Source organism: Manis pentadactyla, chromosome 5, assembly GCF_030020395.1.
Source record: "Manis pentadactyla isolate mManPen7 chromosome 5, mManPen7.hap1, whole genome shotgun sequence".
Lineage (NCBI taxonomy): Eukaryota > Metazoa > Chordata > Mammalia > Pholidota > Manidae > Manis > Manis pentadactyla.
In genome coordinates this window covers 35,088,328-35,109,030 of record NC_080023.1, presented here as the reverse complement: position 1 = coordinate 35,109,030, position 20,703 = coordinate 35,088,328, and the positions used below count along the sequence as shown (strand labels likewise).

General features: G+C 39.6%; 2 protein-coding genes across 4 annotated transcripts in view; both read right to left on the bottom strand.

The window, feature by feature from the left end:
* The window catches only part of SLC30A9 (solute carrier family 30 member 9), a 115,524-nt gene extending 114,574 nt beyond the window's left edge, over window positions 1-950 (bottom strand). Inside the window, exon 1 of one of the 3 annotated variants that reach the window (XM_057502182.1) lies at window positions 657-950. In XM_057502182.1, coding sequence (XP_057358165.1) covers window positions 657-768 — 112 coding nt within the window. In that variant the 5' untranslated portion in view covers window positions 769-950. The remainder of the gene's footprint in view (window positions 1-656) is intronic. The other 2 variants (XM_057502181.1, XM_057502180.1) reach the window with 2 other exon arrangements.
* A 4,803-nt stretch (window positions 951-5,753) lies between these two features.
* TMEM33 (transmembrane protein 33) overlaps window positions 5,754-20,703 on the bottom strand; it is a 40,454-nt gene continuing 25,504 nt past the window's right edge. The window contains exon 8 of the mRNA XM_057502183.1: window positions 5,754-6,986. Coding sequence (XP_057358166.1) covers window positions 6,905-6,986 — 82 coding nt within the window. The 3' untranslated portion in view covers window positions 5,754-6,904. The remainder of the gene's footprint in view (window positions 6,987-20,703) is intronic.

The window sequence follows — 20,703 nt, the reverse complement described above, 5'->3', positions numbered from 1 at the left end:
TCGGCCACCTTTTTCTGGGTTACAGCTCCAGTGGACATTTTTTTCACTAAAAAGATTATTCAACCTACCTGAGGAGTTGTTTTGGTTTGGGGTTTTTTTTTTCCGTTCCAAAGATGGGCTCATTCAATGTGACATGGTTATACCCTCATACTTAAGAATGATTCGTCAATGCTGAGTAGCACGCCCCTTTATCCTTTTAGGGAATTTAATAAAACAAACTGTGAGTATGAGAAAAGGAGCAGGGCAGGAATATCTACTCGGCCATAGTGCGAAGGTGAGTCGGTGAGCTCAAATGCCCCTTGAACTTTGGAGAGTGCATAATTTCTCATTGCCAGGAGTGAAGGAAAGGACACCGGATGACATCGCGAGGCGCACGTAACCTAACGTTCGGTTCAAAGTGGTTGGCTCCGTGGAAGCGTCCCGGCCCAAGAGCTGCCCGCAAGTTTCTGCGGGGACTGTGCTAGCCTGGAAGGCCTGTCAGGAGCCCCCGCGGGCTGGGCTGAGACGGATGGACTGCAAAGGCAGAGACCCGAAAGGTTCAGGGGATGGGTAAGGGCAAGCGGGAGTACTGCCCGAGGCGAAGCGCCGAACGCCCACCTCGGCCGGGTCCTCCAGGCCGACTTCCGCGGACTCAGCGGCCGGAGCGGGACACTCACCCTGGCGGTCGCCGGAGCCGAGGGCCGCCGCCCTGCAGTGCAGACGCAGCCGGCACAGGAAGGACCAGCTACATCTGTGGGCCGCAGCGGCGGCGGCCAACCCCGGTAACATCCTGGCGGGGAAACGGCCCCCAATCGGACACCGCCTCCTGCCTCCACGCCGTCGCCAGCACCAACTGACTCCATAGACAGAACACCTGCTAAAACCGACGCTGGCGCCGCCAGAGGCGGCCTTGGCGACCCGGAAGTTGTAACATCATTTAGCGACGCCGGCCGCGGCGACAGCGGAAGTGGTGTGGAGCCGTGCGCGAATGGCTGGGCCTGGCTTTTGCTGACCTGGACCGGTCGCGTAGGGCGGGGGCGTGGCCGCGGGTGGAGCGAAGTTGTCTTGGCCTTGCTTCTTAGCGGACATCATCGCGTGAATCGTGTACATCTTAACAGCAAGGAAACCCTTGGGAGAAGTGATAGCCTTTTGGACATCTGCCTTTTTCTTTCTATTTTCTGGTTTCTAAACCTGGGCAGTGGTGTTGGAAATGGAAGAGAGGTTAGAAGAACGCTGGCCTTCTGAGCCTCCCTCTGGAGCCTCCAAGCGGCGGCTAACGTATTCTCAATAGCCACCTGAAAGTTAACACAGCACGTCGTTCTTCTAACACCATTGTGTAGACAGTACGCGAAGGCAAGTACCCACTTCAGAATCAGTTACTTGCCCTGCTAAACTCTAAGCCTCAGATTCTCATCTGTAATTTAAGACTTACATATGTTCAAGTTTGTCTAGGTAAACAGAGACGTGCAGACAACGGAACAGGAGTCAGTCTGGCCCCAGAGAGAAAGAGACCAGAAGACAATTCGCTGCGGCGTTAACTTTTATCTTTGACACGCTTATTCAGGTCTTAGCTCAAACTCATGAGAGGCCTTCCTTGACTACCCTAAATATAGTAGACCTGGTTATTCTCTATTCGTTACCCAGTATACTTTTCTTCAAAACCCTCATCACTGTTTGAAATTATGTATTAATTTTTTTCATTTTTCTCTCAGAAAATAAGCATCGTGACGCTGGAAGCTTGTATTTTGTATATTGCTGTTTCCAATGGACTTGGCACAAGTGGAATACATGGTGGTTTGTTTTAAAACTAATCTGAGTCGTTTAACTATATTACTATAAAATAACTATATCAAGGGGAAATAAATTAGCATGTTCCTAATTAGCACAGGCTTTTATGCCGACGTAAGTATAACCAGGTTAGTGAGGTAATCGTGATTATCACAAGAATGGTAAGCGACTTTAACTTCCATTGGCGGTTTAAAACATTGAAAGGACAAACGTTAAGAAATGACATTCTACGTATATTCATAACCTCAAGATTACTCAAATTTGAAAACTACTGGAAAGTTCCTATCCCTTACTTTTAAATAGAGTCTAACAAATTCCATTTTATATGAAAAACATAAAAGTTTTAACTCTAATTATATGATAACTATGTAAATATCCATTAGCCTTTGCTGTAATCCTAACCTAAATGTTTTGGATTCTGTTATCTTAGTCAAAACTGATCTAGGCTTCTTAGGGTTTATTTTTATTATGTACAATAGGATTTTAATTTTCTTTTTGTTTATATGTATTTTCTAATCATTCTTAGAGGAATATTCATTCCTTTCATGATAAGAAACTTTTTAAAATACATTTTTTGCAGGTTAAAATAATTTTAATGACACAGTTGTGTGACATGTTGTACATAATGTTTGTGTATAGTACATTTTCACCAGGTGTTTTTTCCTACCCTCCTTTCCCCTGATATAACTGTTGTGTAACTTGAAATATATTAATTTTGATAAACCTCCCAAGGCCTTGACTTGCCAAGTAAGTTTGAGGAATAAAGTGGGACATGCTGTGTTATCTGTGTTATCCTCACAATGCTGTATCACATAAGGTCTTCATGGACATGGATTCAAATACTTAGGCAGTTGCCTTGGTGTTTGCCCCTATTTTGTCGTGATATACTGTTCTGCTGGATAGTCCTCAAAATTTCCCCAAGTGCTGAAAATTTAAAGCAGTGTCAGTGTTAAGAGTTCCTTAGGAGTATTTACCCTTTGACCCTAAATTGAGAAATTTCATCCTACCAAGAGACTTGCTTATTATTATTGCTCTACTTGAGACACATTGAAGCATCTGCCTGTAATATACTAAGCAGGTAAGATTCCAGCATCATGGAGTTTATTTTCTACTAGAGAAGACAGAAAATTAAAAAATAAGCACATAATTTCTAATAGTAGTATTATTAGTAGTAACACTCATCACCATGCCCTGCATGTACATTATCTGATTCACAACACCTGAAGAAGTTAAAAAATTAAGGGGCAAAGATCTTGCTCTTTGCCACCACACTAAACTTTCTAGGTCAGTGGGTTTTGTCCTTTGGAAAAAAATATAAGGTCTTTGAAAAGATGAATGACAATGTAGTCTTTCATTGTTTTCTGAAATGCAGGGAAGAGTGTTTCCCCATATTTTTTATACCATTTTATTGTGATCATCATGATACTAAATTGTCTGACTATTGGGACTATTACAAATTATTGTGGACATGTGTATGTGTTTCTAAAGGGTATATTCCTTGGACTGAAATTACTGGGTCATAAGGTATACAAACTTCCAGTTTTAGCAGTTACTAGCAGTTTTCCAATAGTTGTACCAATACTACTCCCAACAGCAACATGGGAGTTACTGCTCTACTTGAGACACATTGAGCATCTGCCTGTAATATACTAAGCAGGGCATGGTGATTAGTGTTACTACTACTAATACTACTATTAGAAATTATGTGCTTATTTTTTAATTTTCTGTCTTCTCTAGTTGTTTGCTCACAACTGCACAGACATTTGCTATCTTTTTTTAATTTTAGTCATCATAGTTAGTATGGAGTGCTATCACATTGTGGTATTAATTTGCATTTCCATGATGATAAATGAAGCTGGATACCTTTTCAAGTGTATACTGGCCACTTGGATATCCTCTCATATCCTATTCAGGATGTTTGCACAGTTAGTTTGTGCTTTTCTTATTGACTACTATGAGCTCTATTCTGGAAACAAGTCTTTGTTGGATATTACAGATATCTTCTTCTACTTTATGAATTGTCTTACCATTTTCTTAGTGTTGTATTTGTTGAAAGGAAGTTCTTAATGTTAAATTACTGATTTGTCCAGATTATCGACCTGTTTCATTAATAGTTAAATGAGTTTTGTGTTCTATTTAGGAAATGTGTACCTATTCCATGGTACTTGCAAAGTTTTGTGGTGTCTTCAAGAAGAGAAGACTGGTATTTCCACCCCCAGTTAGATATTTACTTAGCCACCAAGCTTAGTGACCTGTCCCAGTGCTATGAATTTAGAGGAAATTTTGAGCACTAGGGAGAAATGATACAGACAGCAGAGAAAATTTCTGTGATTGGACTTTGGATCCTGTCTGACCCTACAGACCTGAAGCTGGGATCACAGAAAGAAAAGGAGATTAAGACCTATAAACTTGCCATAGAACACCACACATGCATGGGTCAAGAGATACGTATCAGATGAATGTAATACACTACTGCCAACTAGGCATCAGCTGACAGTTACAGCAGGTATTGCAAGGACCTACCAAAGCATGGGGGCAGCTTGGGACTGAGTTTCTCAAGGGGGCCTGTTGGGATCCCCATGCATCCTCACTGACAGTGAGCTAAGTAAGCCATAATGACCTACAGAAAAGAGACAACAACCTTACCACACTCAGGCACTTAAGATACTGCTGTTTTCCTTGATGTCCTGACCCTATTAGAAGAGCAAGCACATGGAAGAGAAAGGTGTGTGCACAGCGAGTTGGAACCACAGGTCTAGTGTACCCTAATAGGCAGCATAAGTCTTTTTAAATTAAGTATGAGATTAATGTTTTAAATGAATAGGACTAAATCTCCAAACCTGGAAAGACAGTGTTAATAACTAAGGAGGTCAGTTATTGTTATACCCATAAGCAATGAAGTTTGACAAAGTGCCAAACATAAAAAATATTAAACTTTTATACTTAATGCCTCTTGAGACTCAAACTGGTTACACATCCTTGTCTCCCCTAGTACACTCTGTATATATTTAAACGGATTGTTTCTTACTCATCTCTCAATCCTTAAGTCTAGTGTACAATATAGTGCATGGGACATAGGAAGTATATGAGTGAGTGAATGAATGAGTGAAAATTTTAAGAACTACATAACTGTTTTCATTCTACTTTAGTCCATAGGCTCTTTCAGTGAGAAAGTTAAGGTCATTTCTGTAAAATCTGTGTAACTTCAGCCCTACAGAGAACTTTCAATCCACTTCTTTTTCTGATCCACTCTCCTTCCCTCTCAAAAAAGATATAAAGAATCCTAGAAGTAAGTCTTGCCCCTTTGTTACATGACTTTTGACCTATACTCCTTACAGGCTTTCTCAGCCTCTAGGATACTTTCCCTCTCATCTACATGCTTTGTTCCCATCATTCCACTCAGTTTACTCATCCACCATCTCTCTATTTCTTCATTGGAACCTTCATAACCTTCATAATTCTGCCCCTCTGGCCTTACCAGCTCACTCTGTGTCTGAAGCCACTTCAGCGTCACTGTTGGGAACAAGGGAGAAAGGGACAGGAGTCAGTATTTCTCATCTTCTTGCCTCAAATATTTATACAAGTGGGAAAAGGAAGGCAAAAAGATAAACAGCTAGAATCTTGCTCTATTTTATTTTTCTTAGCCTCCTGTGAGCCCATTTTCTCTGTATTTCAGTAGCATGGATATGCTTCACTGCACCACCTTTGTTCCCACCTACTTTACTACACTTTCTACTAATACCTCCAACTCCTTTTCTTGTCTTTGGGTAACTTGCTGGAAATAATTTTATCTGACATCAGTCTATATCAGATTTCTGTGAAATTTTACACAGATTATTTGCTGTTTCTAAAAATATCCAGAACTTCACTTCTTAGCCATTTTTTTAAAGAGGTTGAATTAAGTCCATTCTGGCATTAATTTTGTCTATGCCATATCCACTTAAGGACACAAGCAGCTATAGAGAAACTGAAATTGGAAGAAAAGAACCCTGTCCCTGCCCTGCTTCCTGGTTAGGAAGGAGCCAACCTTGAAGAATGGAGGCCAAAGCTTGCTTTGTGACAAGCTGAAAATATGCTCTTAAAAGCTGAGGCATAAACTGTGCCTTTGAAATGGCAAACAAGCTTGACTGGGACTTTGACTTATTTATAATAAGGAATAAATCAGTTGAAGAATTTCGCATTCCTTTTCATACTTAAACAGTACACCATACAGAGCCATGAGACTTTCCAAAAATTCAGTGTACATGGGAGAATTTAATAAATAGAAAAGAACTAAATGAACAAGAGGAAATAAATAAGCAGCAAAAATGTTTTTGAAATAGCTAACAATATTTTTAAAGTGTTTAAAGTGTAAGTACTAAACCCCCGTGGCTGTGACAAATGAATCGGAATCAGAGGCCAGAGTACAAAAAATAATTATTCATTAACTTGCATCTGCTATGTGTTATTTGAGCAACTAAATTGTGCAATAATGACAGTGAATTCTAAACTTAAATATCTAATTTACAGCAGTCATTCCTGTTCCATACTTGGAAAAAAAAGAAAGAAGGAATATAGGAAAATCAGTTAAATGGTATCAAGACTAGTTATAGAATCTAATACATGATTTGAACTGGGCAGCAGGTTGCTCACTGACAGTAGTTTCTTTGGAAACAGACAAGAAGGTCTGAAACAGCCCAGTATTATAAATCCTGGCTGCTTTTTCTAGGGCTTACCCTTTTTTTCCTTTTCCATAAGTAAAGCATAGAGTTGTTTACTCACTCCACCCCCCAGCCAAGGAGTACAAGCTTATGATGGAAACCATATTCCAGGCAATGGGTTTTGGTTATTACTTAACAGGATATCAAATGAGAAAATATTCAGCTGATAAAGCTCAGAAAAAAGTCAAAAATGAAGAAAAGTACATTTGAAAGCAGACAGATTGCTTAATAGTTGCTACTGGAAATAAATGCTGGATTAGATACAATGTTTTCAATTCAATTCAGTTATCCATTTTTTTTAATGATAGTATTTAATGCTAGTGAAGGACATTTATCATATTTTTTGTCTGCTCAGCATATTTTGAACATACGTCAGTATCTGGAGAATTTCCCACCATGTGGATCCACCTCCCCAGGGCAGAAGGCTGGAACTTGCTTTACCAGGCTCTTTTGCAGCTAGGACCCACCGATGTGACAGAGGATCCAACCAACCATAAGGAGTCTCTGAGAGGCATCAATCTGAAAGAAAGTAATGAAAAGCAGGGCACCTCATGGAACATATTTTGGTGAGGGGAGAAGTGTGAGGCAAAGGTATAGCCAGTTTCCACAGGTAGTAGGGACAGAAGTGCTGCAGAGTGACTTCAGTGAAAACCACATTAAGATGCTGCATCATTCCCAGTTATATAGCTTCCAAGCCTGAGTCTCCACTCCATCCAGATTTCGTCAGCCACACAGTATCTTTGGAAAAGATCCTTTTCTGTTTAATTAACTAGCATGGGTTTTGTTTCAAGCATTAAGTGTATGTTTATTATAGAGTCCCTACTATGAGGAGCTGGCTTTTAACAATGAAAAAAACAAACATTCTCGTTCTAATGAAACTTACACTCTGGTAGGGAGACAGATGACAAATCATTATATGTTAATTCTATGTGCAATGGGATAACCATTAGAAGCCAATGGTAAGTACTATGGAAAAGTAAAGCAGGGAAGGAGAAGAAGAAATGACAGTGTAGAGTGGGATGTAGCATATTTAAATAGGATGGTCAGGAAGGTTGTCACCAAAGTGACATTTGAATAAATAGCTGAAGAAGGAAAAGGAATGAGTCAAATGGATATCTAGGACAACATTCGAGGTGGAAGAGACAGAAGGAGTACTTGTGTGCTTGGAGTAGTAATGTGTTTGACACATTCCAGAAAGGGCAAGGAAGCCCATGTGACTGGAACACTAAACAGGTGCAAAAGTCCTGGGAGAGGAGAGTGATTAAGTAGGTGCTGGCAGCTTATTGCATGGGCTTCTAGAGTGGAAGCTCTAGGATTTCAGCAGAGAAGATGTGCTGGTGTATGAGTTAACAGGATCCCTGAGAAAAGAAATAGGGGAAGGGGTGGACAAAAGCAGAAGAAAGAGGAAAGTGAGGAAGCTATATTAACAGTGTAGGACAGAGATGAAGGTGGTTTGGTCATTGGTGGTAATTATGGTGTGTGAAGAGAAGTAGTCTGATTCTGGATATATGTTGAATTGAAAGTATAATTAACAATTTAGTGACAGTTTGGCTTGGGGACATACTGATGAACTATAACTTCTGACAACTAAGATTAGCATATCTGATTTAGTATGTTTTCTAAGAATCAAAAGGCAGAAACATGGATTCTCAACATTATTAGCTATTAATATAAAGCCTTTTACATTGACATAAAGCTTTAGTGTTAACATCTGATACATATAGTGATATATATCATTACTATGTTGGAGTTATTTAAAAATAAATTATTTTCAGAGCTTATTATGTGCAAGACATCGTAATTTGACATCAAAAATTTAAATAGTACTAGAGTTTACAAAGTACTTTAACATCCACTGTTAAACTGACAACCACCTTAAGAGAGAAATATTGCCTATTTTACAGATAAGGAAGGTGAGACCTAGACATATAAGGAACTTGCCTCAGGTCACCTGCTATTAAGTGGCAGAGCCAGCCTAGAACTCAGCCAGGTCCTTTAACTCACAGAATTATGTCTCCCCTCCACATTCTTATGTTGAAGTCCTAACCCCTAATGTGATTATGTTTGGAGATAGGACCTTTAGGAGGTAATCAAGGATAAATGAGGCCATAAGGGTAGGGCCCTAAGCCAATAGGAATGGTGGGCTTGTAAGAGGAGGAGAGATCTTTTCTCTCTCCATGTACACCCACCTGAACTTACAATGAGACAGTGGCTAACCACAAGCCAAGAGAAGAGGCCTTAGAATGAAATCTACCTTGCTGGCACATTGGCTTTGGACTTCCTAGCCTCCAGAGCTAGGAGAAAATAAATTTCTGTTGTTTAAATCACCCAATCTATGGTATTTTGTTATGGCAGCTCAAGCAGACTAATATACCATATTATTGAAGACAAAGGTGGTTTTATCTATAACAAAGTATTATTAATGTTGACCAATGTAATGTACACACAAAATCCCAAAGAATGTTCAATCACAACTTCATTTCCCAGCCATGTAATCCAAATCACACAAAGTACACAAGCCAGCAGAGACTACAGTCACTATTTTAATCTATTCAGCTTGCCCCTTAACTCCATTCACAGAATGGAGTCTTAGTCCTAGACTCTGGGGGAGCAACCTGTGGTAAGACCAAGGTCATCACAGAATCTCCAACCATTTCCTTCATACCTTCAAATCTGCATTGTCTGATACATTAGCCACTAGTCATATGTAGAGTGTGTGGGCATTTGATATATGGCTAGTCAGAATTAAGATGTACTATAAGAAGAAAATATATGACAATTTCAAATATGAAAAAATATAAAATATATTAACTTGAAATAATATTTTGGATATAGTGGATTAAATAAAACATTACAAAAATTAATTCACTTATTTCTTTTTACTGTTTTTAATGTGCTACTAGAAAATTTAAAATTATATTTGTGGTCCACATTTGTGCCTTCCATTATATTTCTGTTGGACAGCACAGCTCTATACATACACACACACGCACACAGAGTGTTAGTCCTTCTGATAAACTCACTGTTTCCTTAAAGACCCAGCTCCAGCTCTTCTTGGGTCTTGCTGCCAAAGAATGATGTCAATCTTTTTGTGGTTCAACTGTTTCTGCTATTGATCGTGGGCAAGTTCAGAACTTTAGTGTGTATGAGGTGAGGGGAAATCCTTATGGGTGTCTAACCGCAAGATAAAATCTCTCATATAATTAGATCTTTCCTCATGGCACTGATACTTTCTCTCCTTAGCCACAGGTAACATAATTTTAAAAACACCCTTTTATTACTCATTCAACTCAACACCAAAATATATAAATAAATACGATTAAAAACTGGGCAAAGGACCTGAACAGACATTTTTCCAAAGACAACATACAGATGGCCAATGGACACAGGAAAAGATGTGCAACATTAATCATCAGGGAAATGCACATCAAAACCACTATGAGGTATTACTTCACACTTGTTATAATGGTCATCATCAAAGAGATAAGAAATAACAAGAGTTGGTGAGCACGTGGAGAAAAAGGAACCCTTGTGCACCACTGTTGGAAATGTAAAATGATGCAGCCACTATGGAAAACATGAAGTTCCTCAAAATTAAAAAGAGAAATACCACAGAACTCAGTAATTCCACTTCTGGGTATTTAACTGAAGGAAACAAAAACACTAAATTAAAAATATATATCCAGCTTTGTGTTTATTGCAGCATCATTTACCTCAGTGCCCATTGATAGTAGATGAATAAAGAAAACAGGGGATGTATGTACAATGGCATATTGCTCAGCCATAAAAAGAATAAACTCTTGTCATTCACCACAATATGGATGGACCTAGAGAGTATTATGCTAAGTGAAATAAGTCATAGAAAGACAAATACCATATGATTTCACTTATATGTGGAATCTAAAGAACAAAATGAACAAACGAAACTAATAGACTCATAAATACAGAGAACAAACTGGGTGTTGCCGGAGGGGTGGGGGTGGGGTGGGGTGATGGGCAAAATAAAAGGGAATAAAGAGGTACAGACTTGCAATTATAAAATTGTTAGGAAGATAAGTACAGTATAAGGAATACAGTCAATAATATTGTAATTTGTATGGCAATGGATGGTAACTACTTAATATAGGCATTTCATAATGTACGTAATTGTCAAGTCACGTGCATGTGAAACTAATATTGTATATCAACTATACTTCAATTTAAAAAAATATTGTTAAGCACCCTCTATTAGTGAAGCCTTTAGAATTCATTATCTGAGGTGGGCTCTATGGGACTCCATGGGAAACATAAGTAAATGTTTTGCCATATTCTCTGGGCTTTTTTATTCAGGATGTCTCAGTTTTCTTTCTACTGACGGATTCAACTGATGGTATACCAGCTTAAATGTTAAAGCATGATCAAGGAGTTACAAATACATATAACATAAGGAGTAATTTCAGAAAGACCATAAATGGTGGTTCCAAATTCAGACATTCTCTTAGCTTCCCTGGGCCTCAATTTCCTCATGTGTAGAATGTGGTCAGTAGAGAAAATTTTGAGGATTGTTGGGAGATGAACATGTTTGTATAATGTAAACGTTTGTACAAACACCTACACTGTATATTATGCTTCTCATTTTACATTAGGAGATTCTGGGGCTCATGGAATTTAGAGAACTTTCCTCTAGATCCTACTTCATGAGTCAGTGTTGGTCAAAACTTCTATTACCATATTTTAAGTCAACACTTCACTGGACAAAAAAGAAACTTTAGATGTGTTAAGAGATTTTTTTCCTCCTCATTAAAATAGAGTCTTGTGTTGACAGTTGGATTTTTTTTTTTTTACTCTCACAATTCCAGGGACATATGCAAGGGGCAGAAAACAAAATTACTATTACTCGGCAAAATCAGATCAGCCTCTGTAATTGTTAAGAGCTCTCTCCAGTAGATCTTCAAAATCAGTAAATGATTAAAAGTCCTCTCCAAAACACACTCTCTCTAAACTATCATAAACATATGCATAAGGATGCAAAAAGAGCCTAAGAAATGCTCAAAACTAAATTTATCTGTAATGTGTGGAGAGCATAGCCCAGAAGTGCAATTCTATCTTCTTTAGGGACTCGGCCAGAAATTGGGAGGGACTTAATTCTTATTCTAAGTGAGATACCAAGGAGGTAGCAGAGATAAGGCCACTGATTATCACTGGAGGCAGCAGAGCATGACCAAGCTGCAGGGCTCTTGAGTCTGACCTGGTAACATTTTTTTAGCGGTGTGATCTGTTTTACCTGTAAAATGGGGAACATAAATACCCCATACACTGTGAGGTGTTAAAACAAGCTCAAGCACATAGAATGTTTAGAACAGTGCTTTACATATAATGGCTCAAAACTTTTTGGCTGTCATCACCATCTGTAATTTAGAACAATTCTGTGTAGTGCTTTACTGAATAAACTAATTGTTAATGTAATTTCCCACTTATCTATATCCCAGTCAGAAAATAAATAATTATTTTCCAGGCACTGTTTAGTAATAATTGGTGTTTGGAATGATGACTACCTCCCTTTTTCTCCCCTACCCAGGTACTCTAAAATTTTGAATTTTCAAAGTTTAAATTTTGGAAATCACATGATACTCTGATAGAATAGTAATAGCACAGAGTTCAGGTCAGACCCAGGTTTCAGTAGTAACTACAGGAATACCTTGTTTCATTGTGCTTTGCTTTATTGCTCCTTGGAGATACTGCATTCAGTGCAAATTGAAGGTTTGTGACAACCCTGCATCAAAAACGTCTATTGGTGCCATTTTGCATTAGCATTTGCTCACTTTGAGTCTGTGTCACATTTTGGTAATTCTCACAATATTTCAAACTTTTTCATTATTGTGATTTGTGATCAGTGATATTTGACGTTACTATTGTAATTGTTCTGTGGTGGCACAAACCACACACATATAAGATGGCAAACATTATCATAAATTTTGTGTTCTGACTGCTCCATTAACTGGCCAATCGCCCCTGTCCTGCTCTCTCCTTGTGCCACCAAATTCCCTGATACCCTGATACTGAAATTGGGCCAGTTAATATCCCCCCAGTGTTCAAGTGAAAGGAAGAGTCCCACATCTCTTAACTTTAAATCAAAAGCTATGAATGATTAAGCTTAGTGAGGAAGGCATGTCGAAAGCCAGGACAGGCTGAAGGTTAGGCTTTTTGTGCCAAACAGCCAACTTGTGAATGCAAAGGAAAAGCTCTTGAAGGAAATTAAAAGTGCTACTTCAGCAAACACAGTGAAGCAGCCTTATTGCTTGAGTGGTCTGCATAGATCTAACCAGCCAAACATTCCTTTAAACCAAAGCCTAGACCAGAGCAAGACCATAAGTTTCTTCAATTCTGTGAAGGCTGAGAGGTGAGGAAGCTGCAGGAAAAAAGTTGGAAGCTAGCAGAACAATGGTTCATGAGGAAAAGAAGCCATCTCAGTAACAAAAGTGCAAGGTGAAGCAGCAAGTGATGTAGAAGCTGAATCAAGTTATCCAGAAGTTCGAGCTAAGATAATGAAAGGGTGGCTACACTAAACAACAGATTGCAATGTAGACAAAACAGTCTTCCATTGGAAGAGGATGCCATCTAGGACTTTCACAGCTTGAGAGAAGTCAGTACCTGGATTCAAAGCAAGAACAGACTGACTCTTGTTAGGGTCTCATGTAGCTGATGACTTTAAGTTGAAGCCACTGCTCATTTATCATTTCAAAAATCCTAGGGTCCTTAAGAATTATGTTGTCTACTTTGCCTGTGCTCTATAATAAACAGCATAAGGCCTGGATGACAGCACATCTGTTTACAACATGGTTTACTGAGTATTTTAAGTCCAGTTAAGTCCTGCTCAGAAAATAAGATTGTTTTCCAAATATGACAGCTCGCTGACAATGCACCGTCATCCAAGAGCTCTACTCTGATGAAGATGGACAACGATGTATTGTTTACATGCCTGCGACACAACATTCATTCTACAGCTTATGGATAAAGCAGTCACTTTGATTTTCAAGTCTTATTCTTTAAGAAATACATTTTGCAAGGCATAACTGCTACAGACAGTGATTCCTTGGGTGGATCTGGGCAGAGTAAATTATAAACCTTCTGAAAAAGACTCACTATTCTAGATGCCATTAAGGACATTTGTGACTCATGGGAACAAGTCAAAATATCAACATGATCAGGAGTTTGGAAGAAGTTGATTCCAACCCTCATGGATGATGCCTTTGAGGGGTTCAAGACTTCAGTGGAGGAAGTAACTGCAGATGTGGTGGTAATAGCAAGAGCACTAGAATGAGAAGCGGAGCCTGAGGATGTGGCTGAATTGCTGCATCTCCTAATAAAACCTGAGCAAATGAGGAGCTGCTTCCTATGGAAGAGCAAAGAAAGTAGTTCCTTGAGATGGAATCTACTCCCGGTGAAGATGCTGTGAAGATTGTTGTAATGACAAGGGAATTAGAGTGTGACAAACTTAACTGATAAAGCAGCAGCAGGGTTTGAGAGGACTGACTCCAATTGTGAAAGACATTCTGCTGTGGGTAAAATGCTATCAAACAGCATCGCGTGCTACAGAGACATTGTTCATAAAAGGAATAATCAATTGTGATGGTGAACTTCATAATTTTATTTTAACTTATTTTAAAGAATTGCCCCAGCTTTCAGCAGCCATCAACATCGAGGCAGGACTCTCCACCAGCAAAAAGATTAGGACTCACTGAAAGTTCAGATAATGGTTAACACTTTTTAGCAATAGTGTTTAAATTAAGGTATGTACATTGTTTTGTTTAGACATGCCACTGCACTCCTAACACACTATATATTACAGCATAAACTTTTATATGGACTGGGAAACCAAAAAATTAATTTGACCTGTTTTATTGCAACATTCACTTTATTGTGCTGGTCTAGAACTGAACCTGCAGTAACTCCACGGTATGCCTGCATTTTCTTTCCCAAAAGGTACCTGGGTCAGGGAAGTCTGTGACAAGAATAAAGCACAAGGGAAACAGATGGGGAAGGGTCTTAAAGCCTGTTTTAGTCACCAAAAGGAGTTCTTGGGGTTAATGTAACCCAGCCCCATTTACCAGGACAGGAAGTCAAAGATGATCTGGGATAGAGCCCTGTCCCAGGAAGACCCCAAGCTGGTGGCTCACAGCAGAAGTGGGTCCACAGTGTGAGACTGGCAGTGTTTAACATTTTTTTAATTTGAGTGCCTTTAGAAGAACCATGTACTTTTAAGCCAGATCAGTCTTCCCATTGCTTCAGACAGCCCTGCCACTGACCAGTGACTTGTTAAGGCCCCAGATGCATGGGTGTGTGTGGCATTACCCTTGCAGTTTATTTTTGGGTAAATCTCTAGTTGAAACTTGGGATCCTGGCTGTTTCTTTTTAGGAGTCTTGATCAACATTCACTAATAAAAAAAAAACACAAACAAAAAATCTTCAAAATACTCTATATGACTTTGCACTGATTTTACAACCAGATTTACTGTGGTTTATTACAACCCAAACTTCTTTATATTTTTCAAAGAGCTTTTTGTATATTCCACTCAATAGTGAAAATAAAAAGTGAAAATATAGGGAATGGGCTAAGTAGTTTGTATGTACAGAAATAACAGTAAATTAACCAGTGTTAAATTCTTATGTCTGCATGACAATGTACCGTCTCAAGGAAAAAAAATGAGTATTTGGCATAAATGGTTATGCAAAACTTTTCTTTCCCCCTTGCCATGGTAGTTAGGAGACCCATTTATAAGAGCACCATTATTGATATCCAAAAACTGTTCATTTACAGAAGAGTACCTTCTCTTATCCCCGCTCAAAACTTTGAAGGCATACAAAAGTGTCTAAAGTGATCTTTTTGAGGTTGGGCACACAGCAAATTTACAGAGTTATCTGCTATTCAATCACTTATTCTACAGATTTTACAACGAACTAATCATATGAATACCCAAATTGTGGTATCCCAAAGGACATCCACGGGTTGCTCTCCCTCGACTGTCACTAAAGACTATAAAAATGTATGTTCAGTGAACATGGTCTGAATGAGGGTTATACTCTAATCATTAGATTTCCTTCACAAATTATGTCAGGAATTCCAATGGCTTGTCTGTGGAATTTTGATATGTCTTAAGATAAGAGACAAAAAGTCTATTTGCGTCATAAATAAGAAAAAAACATTAGCTCACTTGGACATCTTGAAAAATAACAGCAATTATTAACCAATGATAACGGTCTAAAACTCCTTATAACAATAAGATTGCAATCATGAGTTAAGAAGTCCTTTGTAATTTTGATTATGTATTTAATGTGAAAACTAACTGGAAATAAAATCAGAAGTCAAGTTATGTTTCTGCAGCCCCCCAACTTGCCACCCCTGCCATAGTTAATTATGTGCAGAATGAGAGCCACTAAAATTATTTTTCAGAAAATTTGCCACCAGGGGGCAGTTTGCTTATAATTAAAATAAGATTCTAATGTTTTTAAACTTGAGAATCTGGTAACTACCAATATATAAAAATAGACTAAGAATAATTTTATAAACCTGCTTCAAGGTTACCTGTGCATTTTACTATCAAAGGGTCAAGATACTAGTATATAAATATGTATTGTTAATTATAGCTGCCCCAGGACCATTTTAGAGCAAAAAACAATGAACATAAAAACCCACACAGAATTGTAATGAGCGTCACAGATCCTTTGACTTAACAGTATTAAAAAAAAAAAAACTCTGGAGGTTCTAATTATTAGAGGAAAAGTCTAATTACCCACTTTGAAAAATTTTTTTACTTTCAGCAATGTATCCAAATAAAAATGAGCCCCAATTAAAATACTCTTCTAAAACCTGCTCTAGTATTTTTGTTAAGAAATGTTTTTTTGGGCAGATGGTAAGATGGCGGTGTGAGTAGTTCAGAGGAAATCTCCTCCCCAAAACATATATATTTATGAAAATAGAATAAATACAACTATTCCTAAAAGAGACACCAGTGGATGCAGTAAAACAGCCAGGATACATCTACATCTGCGAGAACTCAGCATCACACGAAGGGCGTAAGATACAAGCCGCGGCCAGGAGAGATCCGAATGCTCCCCCACCCCAAAACCCAGCGGGAAGAAAGGAGTCGGAATGGGTAGGGAGTGAAAGCCCAGGACTGCTAAAACAACCAGCGCTAGAAATCCGTAACTGGAATGCAGACACAAGGTGCACAGGGTGCTGGATATTAGAGAAACGGAAAAGCAAAACCTGTGGGCAGGACCCCACAACCAGCGCCCCTGAGACAAAAGAAAAGCGAGTCTTTTCTGCAAGTCTTAAAGAGACAGGGACCCCATAGCTGAACGAAGTTGTCGTGGCACACATAGCCAGCAGCTGGGAATCTCGGGGAAACTTAGGCGCCCAAAACCCCAGGGAGGCAGTGCAGCTCTGAAGCCCCCCACAGCACTAAGCAGCCTGCCAGTTGTTCCTCCAACTGGCGCGGACCCCAACACACTGGCCCAGTAGCGGGAGAGTGGCAGCGTGTGCTGGCGACAGCAGCGCCGGAAGGGACGGAGAGCAGATCGATGCGCCAATGGCACCAGAGGAGACCAGGAGAGGTTTGTGTGAACCCACAGCGGCACGACCGAATAGCCCGAACGTGGCTCGTGCGCACCGGCAGCAGGGGAGCCAGAGGAGCCCGGTAGAGGCCTGTGCGCACCTGCAGCGGAGCCAGAGGGAGCAGGCGCGCTCCCAGGAGCCGACCGGGATCCCAGCCCAAGGCACAGCCGCCCGGGCCAGACCCAAAGTCTGATGCTGGCACAGAGCTGCCCGGAAGGGTCGCTGCTAGCACAGAGGAGCACACCTGGCATGCCTGCCACTCCCCGCAGTGCTCCGCGCTGCTCTGACTGAGACCCCGCCCACAGCAGCTTAGGGGACTAACCCGGTGGCTGCTCCAGGAGTGCAGGTAACCATCACAGGCAGCAGAGAAGGACAAGGCATCCAGCAAGCAGGAAAGGACTTTCTTCTCCCAGCTGACACACCCGCGACCTGCCTACAGCCACTGCTATCACCATGAAAAGGCAAAAAAATTTGGTCCAGTCCAAGATACTTCAAACAACACCTGAGAAAGGATCTGCAGAGGCAAGCCTAACCAGACTCCCTGAAAAAGAATTCAAAATAAAAATCATAAACATGCTGACAGAGCTGCAGAGAAATATGCAAGAGCTAAGGGATGAAATCCAGAGGGAGATTACAGATGTCCGGAGGGAGATTACAGACGTCTGGAGGGAGATAACAGAAGTGAAACAAACTCTGGAAGGATTTATAAGCAGAATCGATAAGATGCAAGAGGCCATTGATGGAATAGAAACCAGCGAACAGGAACGCATAGAAGCTGATGCAGAGAGAGATAAAAGGATATCCAGGAATGAAACAATATTAAGAGAACTGTGTGACCAATCCAAAAGGAACAATATCTGCATTATAGGGGTACCAGAGGAAGAAGAGAGAGAAAAAGGGATAGAAAGTGTCTTTGAAGAAATAATTGCTGAGAATTTCCCCAAACTGGGGGAGGAAATAGTTGCTCAGACTACGGAGGCACACAGAACTCCCAAGAGACAGGATCCAAAGAGGACACCACCAAGACACATAATAATTAAAATGGCAAAGATCAAGGACAACGACAGAGTATTAAAGGCAGCCAGAGGGAGAAAAAAGGTCACCTACAAAGGAAAACTCATCAGGCTATCATCAGACTTCTCAACAGAAACCTTACAGGCCAGAAGAGAATGGCATGATATATTTAATGCAATGAAACAGAAGGGCCTTGAACCAAGGATACTGTATCCAGCACGATTATCATTTAAATATGAAGGAGGGATTAAACAATTCCCAGACAAGCAAAAGTTGAGGGAAATTACCTCCCACAAACCACCTCTACAGGGTATTTTAGAGGGACTGCACTAGATGGGAGCACTGTTAAAAAGAGCACAGAACAAAACACCCAACATATGAAGAATGGAGGAGGAGGAAAAAGGGAAAGAAATAATCATCAGACTGTGTTTATAACAGCTCAATAAGCAAGTGAGGTCAGCAAACAAGCTAACCTTGAACCTTTGGTAACCACGAATCTAAAGCCTGAAATGGCAATAACTACATATCTTTCAATAATCACCCTAAATGTAAATGGACTGAATGCACCAATCAAAAGACAGAGTAATAGAATGGACAAAAGAGCAAAACCCATCTATATGCTGCTTACAAGAGACTCACCTCAAACCCAAAGACATGCACAGATTAAAAGTCAAGGGATGGAGAAAGATATTTCATGCAAACAACAGAGAGAAAAAAACAGGTGTTGCAATACTAGTATCAGACAAAATAGACTTCAAATAAAGAAAGTAACAAGAGATAAAGAAGGACATTACATAATGATAAAGGGCTCAGTCCAACAAGAGGATATAACCATTACAAACATATATGCACCCAATACAGGGGCACCAATATATGGGAAACAAATACTAACAGAATTAAAGGAGGAAATAGGATGCAATGCATTCATTTTGGGAGACTTTAACACACCACTCACTCCAAAGGACAGATCCACCAGACAGAAAATAAGTAAGGACACAGAGGCACTGAACAACACACTAGAACAGATGGACCTAATAGACATCTATAGAACTCTACACCCAAAAGCAACAGGATACACATTCTTCTCAAGTGCACATGGAACATTCTCCAGAATAGACCACATACTAGCCCACAAAAACAGCCTCAGTAAATTCCAAAAGATTGGAATGCTACCAGCCAACTTTTCAGACCACAAAGGTATAAAACTAGAAATAAATTGTATAAAGAAAGCAAAAAGGCTCACAAACACATGGAGGCTTAACAACATGCTCCTAAATAATCAATGGATCAATGACCAAATTAAAATGGAGATCCAGCAATATATGGAAACAAATGACAACAACAAGACAAAGCCCCAACTTCTATGGGACGCAGCAAAAGCAGTCTCAAGAGGAAAGTATATAGCAATCCAGGCATATTTAAAGAAGGAAGAACAATCCCAAATGAATAGTCTAACACCACAATTATCGAAATGGAAAAAGAAGAACAAATGAGGCCTAAGGTCAGCAGATGGAGGGACATAATAAAGATCAGAGAAGAAATAAATAAAATTGAGAAGAATAAAACAATAGAAAAAATCAATGAAACCAAGAGCTGGTTCTTCAAGAAAATCAACAAAATAGATAAGCCTCTAGCCAGACTTATTAAGAGAAAAAGAGAGTCAACACACATCAACAGAATCAGAAACGAGACAGGAAAAATCATGATGGACCCCACAGAAATACAAAGAATTATTAGAGAATACTATGAAAACCTGTATGCTAACAAGCTGGAAAACCTATGAGAAATGGACAACTTCTTAAAAAATACAACATTCCAAGACTGACCCAGAAAGAAACAGAAAATCTAAACAGACCAATTAACAGCAACGAAATTGAATCGGTAATCAAAAACTACCCAAGAACAAAACCCCCGGGCCAGATGGATTTACCTCGGAATTTTATCAGACATACAGAGAAGACATAACACCCATTCTCCTTAAAGTTTTCCAAAACAATAGAAGAGGAGGGAATACTCCCAAACTCATTCTATGAAGCCAACATCACCCTAATACCAAAACCAGGCAAAGACCCCACCAAAAAAGAAAACTACAGATCAATATCCCTGATGAACGTAGATGCAAAAATACTCAACAAAATATTAGCAAACCGAATTCAAAAATACATCAAGAGGATCATACACCATGACCAAGTGGGATTCATCCCGGGGATGCAAGGATGGTACAACATTCGAAAATCCATCAACATCATCCACCACATCAACAAAAAGAAGGACAAAAACCACATGATCATCTCCACAGATGTTGAAAAAGCATTCAACAAAATTCAATATCCATTCATGATAAAAAATCTCAACAAAATGGGCATAGAGGGCAAGTACCTCAACATAATAAAGGCCATATATGATAAACCCACAGCTAACATCACACTGAGCAGCGAGAGGCTGAAACCTTTTCCTCTGAGATCGGGAAGAACACAGGGATGCCCACTCTCCCCACTGTTATTCAACATAGTACTGGAGGTCCTAGCCACGGCAATCAGACAAAACAAAGAAATACAAGGAATCCAGATTGGTAAAGAAGTCAAACTGTCACTATTTGCAGATGACATGATATTGTACATAAAAAAC